Source organism: Babylonia areolata, chromosome 2, assembly GCF_041734735.1.
Source record: "Babylonia areolata isolate BAREFJ2019XMU chromosome 2, ASM4173473v1, whole genome shotgun sequence".
Taxonomy (NCBI): domain Eukaryota; kingdom Metazoa; phylum Mollusca; class Gastropoda; order Neogastropoda; family Buccinidae; genus Babylonia; species Babylonia areolata.
In genome coordinates this window covers 1,332,773-1,349,058 of record NC_134877.1, presented here as the reverse complement: position 1 = coordinate 1,349,058, position 16,286 = coordinate 1,332,773, and the positions used below count along the sequence as shown (strand labels likewise).

Below are 16,286 nucleotides of genomic sequence, written 5' to 3'. Positions count from 1 at the left end.
ACTGTCTGATTGTCACAGAGTGAAAGTGGTCTGTTACTGACTGTCTGATTGTCACAGAGTGAAAGTGGTCTGTTACTGACTGACTGTCTGATTGTCACAGAGTGAAAGTGGTCTGTTACTGACTGTCTGTCTGATTGTCACAGAGTGAAAGTGGTCTGTTAGTGACTGACTGACTGATTGTCACTGAGTGAAAGTGGTCTGTTAGTGACTGTCTGATTGCCACAGAGTGAAAGTGGTCTGTTAGTGACTGACTGACTGATTGTCACTGAGTGAAAGTGGTCTGTTAGTGACTGACTGACTGATTGTCACAGAGTGAAAGTGGTCTGTTACTGACTGATTGTCACAGAGTGAAAGTGGTCTGTTACTCACTGACTGTCTGATTGTCACAGAGTGAAAGTGGTCTGTTACTGACTGATTGTCTGATTGTCACAGAGTGAAAGTGGTCTGTTACTGTCTGATTGTCACAGAGTGAAAGTGGTCTGTTACTGACTGACTGTCTGATTGTCACTGAGTGAAAGTGGTCTGTTAGTGACTGACTGACTGATTGTCACAGAGTGAAAGTGGTCTGTTACTGACTGATTGTCACAGAGTGAAAGTGGTCTGTTACTCACTGACTGTCTGATTGTCACAGAGTGAAAGTGGTCTGTTACTGACTGACTGACTGATTGTCACAGAGTGAAAGTGGTCTGTTACTGACTGATTGTCACAGAGTGAAAGTGGTCTGTTACTGACTGATTGTCACAGAGTGAAAGTGGTCTGTTACTGACTGATTGTCACAGAGTGAAAGTGGTCTGTTACTGACTGTCTGTCTGATTGTCACAGAGTGAAAGTGGTCTGTTAGTGACTGACTGTCTGATTGTCACAGAGTGAAAGTGGTCTGTTACTGACTGATTGTCACAGAGTGAAAGTGGTCTGTTACTGACTGATTGTCACAGAGTGAAAGTGGTCTGTTACTGACTGACTGTCTGATTGTCACAGAGTGAAAGTGGTCTGTTACTGACTGTCTGATTGTCACAGAGTGAAAGTGGTCTGTTAGTGACTGACTGTCTGATTGCCACAGAGTGAAAGTGGTCTGTTACTGACTGACTGTCTGATTGTCACAGAGTGAAAGTGGTCTGTTACTGACTGACTGACTGATTGTCACAGAGTGAAAGTGGTCTGTTACTGACTGATTGTCACAGAGTGAAAGTGGTCTGTTACTGACTGACTGTCTGATTGTCACAGAGTGAAAGTGGTCTGTTACTGACTGACTGACTGATTGTCACAGAGTGAAAGTGGTCTGTTACTCACTGACTGTCTGATTGTCACAGAGTGAAAGTGGTCTGTTACTGACTGTCTGATTGTCACAGAGTGAAAGTGGTCTGTTACTCACTGACTGTCTGATTGTCACAGAGTGAAAGTGGTCTGTTAGTGACTGACTGTCTGATTGTCACAGAGTGAAAGTGGTCTGTTAGTGACTGACTGTCTGATTGCCACAGAGTGAAAGTGGTCTGTTACTCACTGACTGTCTGATTGTCACAGAGTCCAAAACAGAGACGGGAGGACAAAAAAGGGGAGACAAAGAGTGGGGAGGCGGTGGTGTCCCCTCCTAAACCTGCAGTGGTCTCTCTTCAGTTTGGATTGGTGGACGCTCTGGTGTGTCTTGCGCAGAGTGAAGTGAGTTTGTAGTACTTTGATACTTCTGTAGTGCTGTGGTACCTCTGTAGTCCTCTTGTACCTCTGTAGTCCTTTGGTACCTCTGTAGTGCTGGTACCTCTGTAGTGCTGGTACCTCTGTAGTGTTGTGGTACCTCTGTAGTGCTGGTACCTCTGTAGTGTTGTGGTACCTCTGTAGTGCTGGTACCTCTGTAGTGTTGTGGTACCTCTGTAGTGCTGGTACCTCTGTAGTGTTGTGGTACCTCTGTAGTGCTGGTACCTCTGTAGTGCTGGTACCTCTGTAGTGCTGGTACCTCTGGTACCTCTGTAGTGTTGTGGTACCTCTGTAGTGCTGGTACCTCTGTAGTGCTGGTACCTCTGTAGTGCGGGTACCTCTGTAGTGCTGGTACCTCTGTAGTGCGGGTACCTCTGTAGTGCGGGTACCTCTGTAGTGTTGTGGTACCTCTGTAGTGCGGGTACCTCTGTAGTGCTGGTACCTCTGTAGTGCTGGTACCTCTGTAGTGCGGGTACCTCTGTAGTGCTGGTACCTCTGTAGTGCGGGTACCTCTGTAGTGCGGGTACCTCTGTAGTGCTGGTACCTCTGTAGTGCGGGTACCTCTGGAGTGCTGGTACCTCTGTAGTGCGGGTACCTCTGTAGTGCTGGTACCTCTGTAGTGCGAGTACCTCTGTAGTGCGGGTACCTCTGTAATGCGGGTACCTCTGCAGTGCTGGTACCTCTGTAGTCCTTTGGTACCTCTGTAGTCCTTTGGTACCTCTGCAGTGCTGGTACCTCTGTAGTCCTTTGGTACCTCTGTAGTCCTTTGGTACCTCTGTAGTGCTGGTACCTCTGTAGTCCTTTGGTACCTCTGTAGTCCTTTGGTACCTCTGTAGTCCTTTGGTACCTCTGTAGTGCTGGTACCTCTGTAGTCCTTTGGTACCTCTGTAGTCCTTTGGTACCTCTGCAGTGCTGGTACCTCTGTAGTCCTTTGGTACCTCTGTAGTGCTGATACCTCTGTAGTGCTGTGGTACCTCTGTAGTCCTCTTGTACCTCTGTAGTCCTTTTGTACCTCTGTAGTGCTGATACCTCTGTAGTGCTGTGGTACCTCTGTAGTCCTCTTGTACCTCTGTAGTCCTTTGGTACCTCTGCAGTGCTGGTACCTCTGTAGTCCTCTGGTACCTCTGTAGTGCTCTGGTACCTCTGCTGGTACCTCTGTAGTCCTTTAAAAGGACAGAATAGAAAGAAACAAACAGCAGAAAGAAAAAAACCAATAAGCAAGTAAGTGGTGCAAATAACTCAATCAAGAAATATTTCTCTGTCGAAAGCAGCAGTATCTTAAATGCTTTCTTGATAAATCTGCCTATGGGGAGATTGCTGAAATGATGTTGTTTAGTGTCTGGAATGCTTTTTAACAAAATTACCTGGCTTGGGGATATTGCTAGAAATATGTTTAATGATATGAAATGCTATCTGGGTATATGTATCTGCTTGGGATGAGCTTGCTTAGTTATGGAGTTGCCATTGTTTTTGTTTTCATCACACAGGACGCATGGGTGGCAGTGAAGGCGTGTGAAGGGCTGATGCTGTGTGCCAGTCTCCCGGAATCTAACGCTGCTACCTGCATGGTGGAACACACACACTTCTGTAGCTACCTAGCCCGTCGCCTGGGTACACTGTACGACGCGTTGCCTGCTGCTGTCACGCCCACCCTGATTGACTCTGTGGATGCAAAGTGGGGGTGAGCCCTTGTTAGCCTTCTGAATTATTTTACTGTCACGTCCACCCTGATTGACTCTGTGGACACAAAGTGGGGGTGAGCCCTTGTTAGCTTTCTGTATTATTTTACTGTCACGTCCACCCTGATTGACTCTGTGGACACAAAGTGGGTATGAGCCCTGGGTAGCCTTCTGTATTATTTTACTGTCACGTCCACCCTGATTGACTCTGTGGACACAAAGTGGGTATGAGCCCTGGGTAGCCTTCTGTATTATTTTACTGTCACGTCCACCCTGATTGACTCTGTGGACACAAAGTGGGGGTGAGCCCTTGTTAGCTTTCTGTATTATTTTACTGTCACGCTCACCCTGATTGACTCTGTGGACGCAAAGTAGGGATGAGCCTTCTGTATTATTTCAGGGGTCTTCAATGTGAATCCTAATCACTTGAAACATGCTACAGGAAATTGCAGTAAATGTAGTAAAAATATTGCTTCCAGTGTTAGCCAAAGGCATGAACATTTTTGTTTCCCTTTTCAGTTTCTAAATCAGTTGCATTGTGTGTGTGTGTGTGTAGCATTGTGTATATATGTGTGTGGCATTGTGTGTGTGTGTGTGAGTGTGTGTTGTGTGTGTGTGTGTAGCATTGTGTATATATGTGTGTGGCATTGTGTGTGTGTGTGTGAGTGTGTGTTGTGTGTGTGTGTGTAGCATTGTGTATATATGTGTGTGGCATTGCCTGTGTGTGTGTATGTGTGTGTGTGTGTGTAGTATTGTGTATCATGTTTGTGGCATTGTCTCTTTGTGTGTTTGTGTGTGTGTGTGCCCATGCGTGTGTGCGTGTGTGTGTGTGGCATTGTCTGTGAGTGCATGTGCGTGTATGTATGTGTGTGTTGTCTGCTGTGCAGGCATTTGATTGTTTCTTGTTGTTTCTCTGTGTGTGTGTATGTGTGGGGGGTGCTGCGAACACTGAATGTGGACATTTTTACACGCCCAATAAAGATCATGTCTGCCGTTCTTTCATTCTGCCTTAACACTTTCGACGGTTCAGGCGCTGATAGGCGACTTCTTAGTTGAACACTTCAGGCGCCGATCAGCAACTTGTACACTACAGTTACCAACCTTGCTCGTTCTTCTTTTCATGAAACCTCACAAGTTTGAAATGTCCACCACGTGTTTCCGGAACGTCTGTTCTAGGTTTGAGATGCAAGACGACACACGTTGTTGAATATTTCAGAATTATTTAGCAGATTTCTCCAGTCGAAGCATGGCCAGCATTTCAGGAAGCAAACGAAAGGGTGTTTACAACACCACGGAGGCATTGCAAATGATTTTAGATGATGATTCGCCTGCTGGAGTGGCGATTGCTGACAGTGACAGTGGAGAAGAAATTGCCAGACCATTGAGAATGGTTGACAAGTAACACAAAGACACTTAATAATGTACAAAGATATTTGTGAAAGGAGCCATGAAACCTTCCAGTTTTGCAACATACAGTGTGTGTGGTGTTGGTGTTTCTAAATAGGATGTGGTTTTTTGGGGTTTTTTGCGATATCAAATTGACACAAATACATTATTTAATAATGTACAATGACATATGTGAAAGGAACAATGAAACCTTCCAGTTTTGCAACATACAGTGTGTGTGGTGTTGGTGTTTTCTGCTGGTGATACTCTGTGTGTGTGTGTGTGTGTGTGTGTGTGTGTGTGTGTGTGTGTGCTTCTCATCTCTGCACATAGGTGAGTGCACATTGTCTTTTATTGTGTTATGTCTATGTTTCCAGTTGTATTTCCCATTTTTCACTTGAAATGGTGTATTTTATGTTTGAAACAACTAAGAATATGTGAAAACTACTCAAAAGTACATACTTTTTCATTTTCATCAACTGATTTCCAAATTCATTCAATGTGTTCATATGAATTAACATGCTTGTCATAATTTGTATTCAGGATTGAGTCCCAGCTTCCTCCGCTGAGCCATAGATACAGTTTTTATGCAATGTTTTTCACTGTCCTGACTTTGTGTGACACAGGTTTGACACAATGGGGATGACTGTGTGTGACACAGGTTTGACACAATGGGGAATGACTGTGTGTGACACAGGTTTGACACAATGGGGAATGACTGTGTGTGACACAGGTTTGACACAATGGGGATGACTGTGTGACACAGGTTTGACACAGTGGGGATGACTGTGTGTGACACAGGTTTGACACAGTGGGGAATGACTGTGTGACACAGGTTTGACACAGTGGGGAATCACTGTGTGTGACACAGGTTTGACACAGTGGGGAATCACTGTGTGTGACACAGGTTTGACACAGTGTGGGATGACTGTGTGACACAGGTTTGACACAGTGTGGGATGACTGTGTGTGACACAGGTTTGACACAGTGGGGAATGACTGTGTGACACAGGTTTGACACAGTGTGGGATGACTGTGTGACACAGGTTTGACACAGTGTGGAATGACTGTGTGTGACACAGGTTTGACACAGTGGGGAATGACTGTGTGACACAGGTTTGACACAGTGTGGAATGACTGTGTGTGACACAGGTTTGACACAGTGGGGAATGACTGTGTGACACAGGTTTGACACAGTGTGGAATGACTGTGTGTGACACAGGTTTGACACAGTGTGGAATGACAGTGTGTGACACAGGTTTGACACAGTGTGGGATGACTGTGTGTGACACAGGTTTGACACAGTGTGGGATGACTGTGTGACACAGGTTTGACACAGTGGGGATGACTGTGTGACACAGGTTTGACACAATGGGGATGACTGTGTGACACAGGTTTGACACAATGGGGATGACTGTGTGACACAGGTTTGACACAGTGGGGATGACTGTGTGTGACACAGGTTTGACACGGTGGGGATGACTGTGTGTGACACAGGTTTGACACAGTGGGGATGACTGTGTGTGACACAGGTTTGACACAGTGGGGATGACTGTGTGTGACACAGGTTTGACACAGTGGGGATGACTGTGTGTGACACAGGTTTGACACGGTGGGGGAGAGGGAGGAGGACCAGGCGGGGAGGCGGCGTGTGGGGGCGATGGTGTCGTGGCTGGACTACATTGACCGGGTGACGGAGGCTGCCAACCCCATCGTGGCCACCGCCCTCTCCAGACACGTCTCACAGCAGCTGCTGGTCAGCCGACTGGAACCCGCTCTCTTGCAAACGTAATGTCTCAGTTTTGTTTCTTCATCCTCAGTAACTCCAAGCTGAAGCCTCTCCCCCATAATGTATTTTTCTTGTTGTTGTTGATATCAGTGTTATGGTTATTTCTTTCTTTATTCATGACATGGGCAAGGCCCGAGCAGCATCCACTGCCACGACAGCACCCACTCACTTGTGTCCCACATGTGGACGAGCCTTCAGGGCCCGGATTGGCCTCATCAGTCACCTCCGGATCCACAGTCACCGATCTGCCATGTGATTCTTGAAGCCATGGTCATCATCAAATCCAAAGGACAAACATCATTTATTCATTCCTGTCATCATTCATTTGTTTGGGTTTTGCTGATGATAAGGATTGTAATGTGCTTACTTTCCCTGATCGTGAAGAACGTGCACATGTTGATACGCCAGGTCATTTAGAAAACAAGATGTAACAGTGCATTTTTCTTACATTATTAAAAGAGGAAGATCAAATGTCTGAGCTTAGAAAAAGTGGAACATATCACACAGGTTATTATATTAATTGTTTGAGTATTGGGGTTAAGCTGATATATAGTTATATTTATTTTTAAAAAAATGTATTTTGTATACCCATTAGAAAGAAACAAAAAGGAAAAACCTTGAAGCTGATCCATATGCTATATTCCAAAATACCACACGATGACAGGAGAACAGGGAAGGTTTTTTTTGTTTGTTTTTTTTTGCTGCCCCATCATCTGCACCGTTTCAGTGGCATTACTTCCACGCCGCACATTTAGATTCCCCCATACACGGCCACACTCGGATTCGTCCGTCACAGTTCCAGTGTCGGCAGCCCTGAGGGAACCATCAGTGTTAAGTCGCCAGGAGGCCACACACCAGCGGAGACCCTGCACTGCTGCTGAGTCACTTCGGTGGTGTTCAGTGGTGCCTGTTCTGATTTAACCTACTTAGGACACCACCTACTAAGAGAACAGGGAAGGTTTGTGGGAGCTGAGTTTGTCTAGATGTCATACAGTGATTCAGTAGTTCTTCTTCTTTTTTGTTTTTGTTTTTGTTCTTTTTTCTTTTTCTTTTTTTGTGGGGGTGGGGAGGGTAGGGGGCTTTTTCTGTAGCTGTTATATTTATCTTTCAAGATTTGTCTCCAGATCTTTCCCCATGAATCATGTGTACTCAGAGCCATTCCGTGTCAGTCTTTTACAAATATTGTTCCGTGAATCTTCATGTAATTTTTTGGCCACAGATGAAATGGAATAGGCGTTGCCCTGAAGAAATGTTGCTGAGCTTGGCAGACCTCCTCCTCTTTATTTCCATTTTGTCCACTGGGATTCCTGGAGAGAGAGAGAGAGAGAGAGAGATCAGCCAGGGGAGGCTAACATGTCCTTGAGAGAAGCAAAGATGATTTTTTTTAGATAAGATTAGCTCCCCTGAACCATTTTTCATTTCTGAAGTTGGCATTGTGAATAGATGCATGGAAAAGATATCATTTGGGTAGATTGATCATGGTATTACTTTTTTTTTTATACAAAATTATTGCTTTTGATTGTTATTTTAGTACCTTTCTTCCCAAATGGATGAATATATATATTTTTTTTAATTTATATATATATTTTTTTTTTACATGTGGGGAATGTTGAAGATGATGTTACGACAGAGAATTTGTCCCAAGCCCCCTGCCTCCCCCCCCCCCCCCCCCCACCCCCCGACCACCTTTTTTTTTCTTTTTTTTCCCAAAGACTTTGGTAGGCTCTCAAGGCCTGACAAGCAAACTGAGTCAGTACATATGTAGGGCTTCATTACTGAGTCAGTACATATGTAGGGCTTCAATACTGAGTCAGTACATATGTAGGGCTTCAGTACTGAGTCAGTACATATGTAGGGCTTCAATACTGAGTCAGTACATATGTAGGGCTTCAATACTGAGTCAGTACATATGTAGGGCTTCAATACTGAGTCAGTACATATGTAGGGCTTCAATACTGAGTCAGTACATATGTAGGGCTTCAATACTGAGTCAGTACATATGTAGTGCTTCAGTATCTTTTTGTTCAGAACCTACTGATCTATCTATATATCTGTCTATATCCATGTTATTGATTAAAAAAAAAAAGCATGTGATGTGACCTGAAGGGGTCAGTGTGCATGCTATGACAGCTGTGTGGAAGTGAAAGTGAGGAGAAAGGTGTTGTGTGCTTCAGGTCAGAGTCGGGCATCATCCTGTCCACTGCCTACCTCACCAGGTGTCTGCGTACTGTGTGCTCCAGGGCTCTGTTGAAAGGTGAGCTCCAGGGCTGTGTTGAAAGGTGAGCTCCAGGGCTGTGTTGAAAGGTGAGGGCAGTGTGCTCCAGGGTTCTGTTGAAAGGTGAGGGCAGTGTGCTCCAGGGCTGTGTTGAAAGGTGAGGGCAGTGTGCTCCAGGGCTGTGTTGAAAGGTGAGGGCAGTGTGCTCCAGGGCTGTGTTGAAAGGTGAGGGCAGTGTGCTCCAGGGTTCTGTTGAAAGGTGAGGGCAGTGTGCTCCAGGGTTCTGTTGAAAGGTGAGGGCAGTGTGCTCCAGGGTTCTGTTGAAAGGTGAGGGCAGTGTGCTCCAGGGTTCTGTTGAAAGGTGAGGGCAGTGTGCTCCAGGGCTGTGTTGAAAGGTGAGGGCAGTGTGCTCCAGGGCTGTGTTGAAAGGTGAGGGCAGTGTGCTCCAGGGTTCTGTTGAAAGGTGAGGGCAGTGTGCTCCAGGGCTCTGTTGAAAGGTGAGGGCAGTGTGCTCCAGGGCTGTGTTGAAAGGTGAGGACAGTGTGCTCCAGGGCTGTGTTGAAAGGTGAGGACAGTGTGCTCCAGGGCTGTGTTGAAAGGTGAGGGCAGTGTGCTCCAGGGCTGTGTTGAAAGGTGAGGGCAGTGTGCTCCAGGGCTGTGTTGAAAGGTGAGGGCAGTGTGCTCCAGGGCTGTGTTGAAAGGTGAGGGCAGTGTGCTCCAGGGCTGTGTTGAAAGGTGAGGGCAGTGTGCTCCAGGGCTGTGTTGAAAGGTGAGGGCAGTGTGCTCCAGGGCTGTGTTGAAAGGTGAGGGCAGTGTGCTCCAGGGTTCTGTTGAAAGGTGAGGGCAGTGTGCTCCAGGGCTCTGTTGAAAGGTGAGGGCAGTGTGCTCCAGGGCTGTGTTGAAAGGTGAGGACAGTGTGCTCCAGGGCTCTGTTGAAAGGTGAGGGCAGTGTGCTCCAGGGCTCTGTTGAAAGGTGAGGGCAGTGTGCTCCAGGGTTCTGTTGAAAGGTGAGGGCAGTGTGCTCCAGGGTTCTGTTGAAAGGTGAGGGCAGTGTGCTCCAGGGCTGTGTTGAAAGGTGAGGGCAGTGTGCTCCAGGGCTGTGTTGAAAGGTGAGGGCAGTGTGCTCCAGGGCTGTGTTGAAAGGTGAGGGCAGGGCGGTCTCTGCACTGCTTCACACTGTTCCCACAGCTGGCTGGGTTACACGAGTGAACTGAGCAGTGGTAAGTTTGCTTATCGTTAAGAAGTCCATGGTAAATTCCGTATAGTTTGGAGCATTCTTATCTTGGAGCAAACTTAGTGCTGCAAAAATGGCCTCCTGCAACCCAGCCCAGGTCTGCGGAAGTGCCTTTGACATAGGACTGAATGTCCAGCAAACCAGCGGTGGTATCCTTGAGGTACTGTGTCTGGTCAGGAAGGGAGAGAAGAATTTGTTCTGCCTGAATGTCATTGACAACACACATTGATTTTATTTATGTCATCAACCTCCTTTGAAATTGTTTGAAAATGTTCTGTGAATCTCTATTTTATATAAAATTTTCAAGTTTAGAGAGATTGTTACTTTTTGAGAACATTTTATTGTCCAACATATTGAACCATAGCACTTTTTTACTTATATTTTTGTTTGACTATTAATTTATATTTGACATGCATTTTATGTGATTTAAAAAAAAAAAAAAGAATAATGTTCACATACCCTTCATAAGGGGCCTAGGCCTGTGCATGAATAAACCACTTGGAATCTCTGGTTCTGTTGATAGAGTATAAACACATTTTTGTTTATTTTTGTTTTAGAATTCTGTCATTTCATCGTGGGATCTGATCGTACACCGGAGACGGCAGAGCAGTGTGAACCAAAACTGAAATACCGTTTGCTGGAACGCTGCAACCACTTGTCAGAGGAGGTACGTGCCCCTGTCCTGCCTTTTGTCATGTTTTGCTCACGTGTCTGAACCAAGGTAAGTCAGGGTTGTAACCTTGTTTCACTTGTCTGTGTGTCTGTCTTAGTGTGTGTGTGTGTGTAGGGGAGGGGAGAGTGGGATGGGTTTGTTTGTTGTGAACGTCAATGTTGTCATTTGCTCTGGAAATACTTTGTCTTTTGACACCAGATTTGACTTCAGGTTAGATAAAAAAAAAACACAAAAAACCCTGGGGACGCCAGAGGTCTTTCAGTGTAAACAGCATCTCCGCTTTCTGGAAATTTTGTGCTAGAAATTTCCTCTTTTCTATCGCTCTCGTTGTTTCTGCCCTTTTTTCTATCTTCACTGTTGTCTCCTTTTTCTGCCTTTGCAGTCCATTCCACTTTCTTTTTTCAAGCAAGACTTCACACGTTTTTTTCTCTTTTCTGCAGTCTGTGATGTACTATCCTTCACATGTTTTTTTCTCTTTTCCGCAGTCTGTGATGTACTATCTGTACTGTTTTGCTCTGGCGATTAGGTAGTGAGATGTAAACACTGGGATGGGCACTAGCTGCTCATTGTTCAGTGCTGTTTGCCTTTGTGGCCTTTTTTTATGTATTTTTGGTTTGGCTCTGAAGTATTCTTTTTCCCTTTTTTACGATTTTTTTGTAATCTGGGGATGATGAATTAAGCGTAACGGCTGGCTTCCTCAGCACGGCCTAGTCTTATTTGCCGTAAGGAGCTAAATGGTTGGGATACTGTGCCATGAACTGTGTTTTGTGGGTTTGTATTAGTGGTTGTTTTTTTTTCGTAGATGTGACAGTTTTGTGTTGATGCGGTTCAGCATTTGTATGGTTTGACATTCCTGATATGGCCCCATGCGGTTGGCTGGACTATAAGGAACAATAATAGTACCATAAAGTTCGGTCTATAAGCCGCGACTTTTTACCCCAGCATCAACCTCTGCAGCTTATACAATGATGCGGCTTATTTGCGGATTTCAACGATCCTGGGAGTGTCAGGTTCTCATCTATTCTAAGCTGCCCTTCAACTCACCAAAATCATGATTTCTGTCCATGAATTTTTGGATGAGCTTCAGGATAGTGTGCTAACTGTTTGTGTTTTATAAATCAAATCTGCACACATTAAAGCCTTCAGATCAGCATTCAGTTCTACTTTGCACAAGCATACACCCTCATCATGCCGAAAATGCGACGTTATGCCTATGATGCAGCCTTCAAATTGAAGGTGATCGACCTAGCAGACGACAGTGCAAGCAACGAACCAGCAGCGACCTCCACCTTCATGTTCATGAAGTGAAAGCAAGGTTGAAGTCAGTGACAAGATGGCGGAGGAAGCTGTGCTGGTTCTCTTCAACTTGGACACTAAAGACGAAGATTTTGGTGGATTCAGTGAGCAGGATGACGTTGAATAAATATGACTATCCCTAAATTATGGATCTTATTTTCGTTGTGTTTATTTATTATTTTTTTGTGGCACCAGCAGTATTTTCGCTTGCTTTTCTTTTTGTTGTTTCCGCTTGTGTTTATTTCATAACCTACAGTATCAACAGCTTTACTGTAGTATCAGTATATGTTCCGGTACCGGAAATAAGTGCAGCTTATAAACCGGTGCGGCTTATGTATGTATAAAGTTTAATTTTTTCCTAAATTTAGTGGGTGCGGCTTATATACCAGTGAGCTCAATAGACCGAACTTTACGGTAATAATAATAATAATAATAAAGAACTGTTTCGACAAATCCTAGTTATAATGACAGTGCACTAACAGGAAGGGCTCAGGGAGCAGTGAGCACATCCACGACATGGTGAAAAGATAGGGTGGACAGACAGGGTGGACAGACAGGGAAACAGGGTGGACAGACAGGGAGAGAGGGTGGACAGGGTGGACAGACAGGGAAACAGGGTGGACAGACAGGGTGGACAGACAGGGACACAGGGTGGACAGACAGGAGACAGGGTGGACAGTGGACAGACAGGGTGGACAGACAGGGAGAGAGGGTGGACAGACAGGGTGGACAGACAGGGTGGACAGACAGGGAGACAGGGTGGACAGACAGGGAGACAGGGTGGACAGACAGGGAGAGAGGGTGGACAGACAGGGTGGACAGACAGGAGACAGGGTGGACAGACAGGGTGGACAGACAGGGAGACAGGGTGGACAGACAGAGAGACAGGGTGGACAGACAGGGTGGACAGACAGGGTGGACAGACAGGAGACAGGGTGGACAGACAGGAGACAGGGTGGACAGACAGGAGACAGGAGGGTGGACAGACAGGAGACAGGAGGGTGGACAGACAGGAGACAGGGTGGACAGACAGGAGACAGGGTGGACAGACAGGAGACAGGAGGGTGGACAGACAGGAGACAGGGTGGACAGACAGGAGACAGGGTGGACAGACAGGGTGGACAGACAGGAGACAGGGTGGACAGACAGGAGACAGGGTGGACAGACAGGAGACAGGAGGGTGGACAGACAGGAGACAGGGTGGACAGACAGGAGACAGGAGGGTGGACAGACAGGAGACAGGGTGGACAGACAGGAGACAGGGTGGACAGACAGGGTGGACAGACGGGAGACAGGGTGGACAGACAGTGTGGACAGACAGGAGACAGGGTGGACAGACAGACAGGAGACAGGGTGGACAGACAGGAGACAGGGTGGACAGACAGGAGACAGTGTGGACAGACAGGGTGGACAGACAGGAGACAGGGTGGACAGACAGGAGACAGTGTGGACAGACAGGAGACAGGGTGGACAGACAGACATGAGACAAGGTGGACAGACAGACAGGAGACAGGGTGGACAGACAGGAGACAGTGTGGACAGACAGGGTGGACAGACAGGAGACAGTGTGGACAGACAGGGTGGACAGACAGGAGACAGGGTGGACAGACAGGAGACAGGGTGGACAGACAGGAGACAGGGTGGACAGACAGGAGACAGGGTGGACAGACAGGAGACAGGGTGGACAGACAGGAGACAGGGTGGACAGACAGGGTGGACAGACAGAGACATGGTGGACAGACAGGAGACAGGGTGGACAGACAGGAGACAGGGTGGACAGACAGGGTGGACAGACAGAGACAGGGTGGACAGACAGACAGGGTGGACAGACAGGGTGGACAAACAGACAGACAGGGTGGACAGACAGGGAGACAGGGTGGACAGACAGGGTGGACAGACAGGGAGACAGGGTGGACAGACAGGGTGGACAGACAGGGAGACAGGGTGGACAGACAGGAGACAGGGTGGACAGACAGGGTGGACAGACAGGGAGACAGGGTGGACAGACAGGGAGACAGGGTGGACAGACAGGGTGGACAGACAGGGAGACAGGGTGGACAGACAGGGAGACAGGGTGGACAGACAGGGAGACAGGGTGGACAGACAGGGTGGACAGACAGGGAGACAGGGTGGACAGACAGGGAGACAGGGTGGACAGACAGGGTGGACAGACAGGGAGACAGGGTGGACAGACAGGGAGACAGGGTGGACAGACAGGAGACAGGGTGGACAGACAGGGTGGACAGACAGGAGACAGGGTGGACAGACAGGGAGACAGGGTGGACAGACAGGAGACAGGGTGGACAGACAGGGTGGACAGAGAGAGACAGGGTGGACAGACAGGAGACAGGGTGGACAGACAGGGTGGACAGACAGGAGACAGGGTGGACAGACAGGAGACAGGGTGGACAGACAGGGTGGACAGACAGAGACAGGGTGGACAGACAGGGTACACAGACAGAGAGACAGGGTGGACAGAGAGGGTGGACAAACAGACAGACAGGGTGGACAGACAGGGAGACAGGGTGGACAGACAGGGTGGACAGACAGGGAGACAGGGTGGACAGACAGGGAGACAGGGTGGACAGACAGGGTGGACAGACAGGGAGACAGGGTGGACAGACAGGGTGGACAGACAGGGAGACAGGGTGGACAGACAGGGTGGACAGACAGAGAAACAGGGTGGACAGACAGACAGGGTGGACAGACAGGGAGACAGGGTGGACAGACAGGGTACACAGACAGAGAAACAGGGTGGACAAACAGGGTGGACAGACAGGGAGACAGGGTGGACAGACAGGGTGAACAGACAGGGTGGACAGACAGACAGGAGACAGGGTGGACAGATAGGGAGACAGGGTGGACAGACAGGGAGACAGGGTGGACAGACAGACAGGGTGAACAGACAGGGTGGACAGACAGGGAGACAGGGTGTGACAGTGTGGACAGACAGGACACAGGGTGGACAGACAGGGAGACAGGGTGGACAGACAGACAGGTGGACAGACAGGGTGGACAGACAGGGAGACAGGGTGTGACAGTGTGGACAGACAGGACACAGGGTGGACAGACAGGGAGACAGGGTGGACAGACAGGGTGGACAGACAGGACACAGGGTGGACAGACAGGAGACAGGGTGGACAGACAGGGAGACAGGGTGGACAGACAGGGTGGGGACTGAGGAACCAGTGTCTGAAAGAAGAGATAGCTGGACAGCTGTGATAGATGGTGCTCCCTGCTGCCACACGGAGGTCCGTGCCAAAGGCAGAGTGCTGCTTCTGCCTGAAGGCCTCGGACTGACAGGCCCTCCACACTGCACACCCTGTCACTCAGCACAGACACAGGCCTGGGAAGGGGACTGTATTGCAGAGGGTGAAGAGGGGGACGGGGGGAGGGGTTGGGGGGGGGGGAGCATGGAGAGTGACCTGCAACTCTGACAGATACAGGCCTGGGAAGGGGACTGTATTGCAGAGGGTGAAGAGGGTGGGGGGCGGGGGGGACATTGAGAGTGACCTGCTACTCTGACAGATACAGGCCTGGGAAGGGGGACTGTACTGAAGAGGGGGGAGAGCATGGAGAGTGACTTCAGACCCACCCTCTGATTGAAAATCAATACGGCTACATGACTGAGGGCCCATGTCTGCCGGCTGGTGGAAGCGAAGGCGGTGTCTCAGGAAATGAAGTGGGAGGGGAAAGGGTAACTCTGGCGTGTTCCTCGCCGTGCCCACTGTGGATGAGAACCACTGCTGTGGTGTAATGTGATTAGAAACCTGTCAGCCGGCATGCTCGCCAGGCGTGGTGCCGTTTGTGACACTTGAAGAGGTCAGGCACGCGGAAGATGATGGATGTTTAACGATTTTGGGTGAATGGATGTCCCGAGTTTGTGTGGAAGTTTGCCAGAAGTGTGTCATGGCGCGGGCAGTGAGTGCTGTGGGTTGTGGGGCGTCAGGTTGGTTCTCTGTTGTGTGTGACGTTGTGCAGTTTGATGGGACTTCTCGGGGAGTTCAAGGGTGAAGGATTGAATGGACGTAGTGCAGACTGACAGAACAGCATTTAATGACACCCGTCTGTTTTCATCTGGACTTACTGGGAGGGGAGGGAAGGGGAGGGGAGGGTATTCATGGTGAGATACAGGTATCCGTGGTGAGATACAGGTATCCATGTTGAGATGCAGGTATCCGTGGTGAGTTACAGGTATCTGTGGCGAGATACAGATCTCGGAGAGATACAGGTATCCATGGTGAGATACAGGTATCCATGGTGAGATAGAGGTATCTGTGGTGAGATACAGGTATCCATGGTGAGATACAGGTATCTGTGGTGGGA

The 16,286-nt window shown here is 48.3% G+C and overlaps 1 protein-coding gene across 1 annotated transcript in view; it reads left to right on the top strand.

The window, feature by feature from the left end:
* LOC143296339 (FHF complex subunit HOOK interacting protein 2A-like) overlaps positions 1-16,286 on the top strand; it is a 48,552-nt gene that overhangs the window by 5,593 nt on the left and 26,673 nt on the right. The window contains exons 6-10 of the mRNA XM_076608217.1: positions 1,522-1,656; positions 3,177-3,370; positions 6,356-6,541; positions 8,717-8,796; positions 10,549-10,658. Of these exons, the coding sequence (XP_076464332.1) occupies positions 1,522-1,656; positions 3,177-3,370; positions 6,356-6,541; positions 8,717-8,796; positions 10,549-10,658 (705 nt within the window). The remainder of the gene's footprint in view (positions 1-1,521; positions 1,657-3,176; positions 3,371-6,355; positions 6,542-8,716; positions 8,797-10,548; positions 10,659-16,286) is intronic.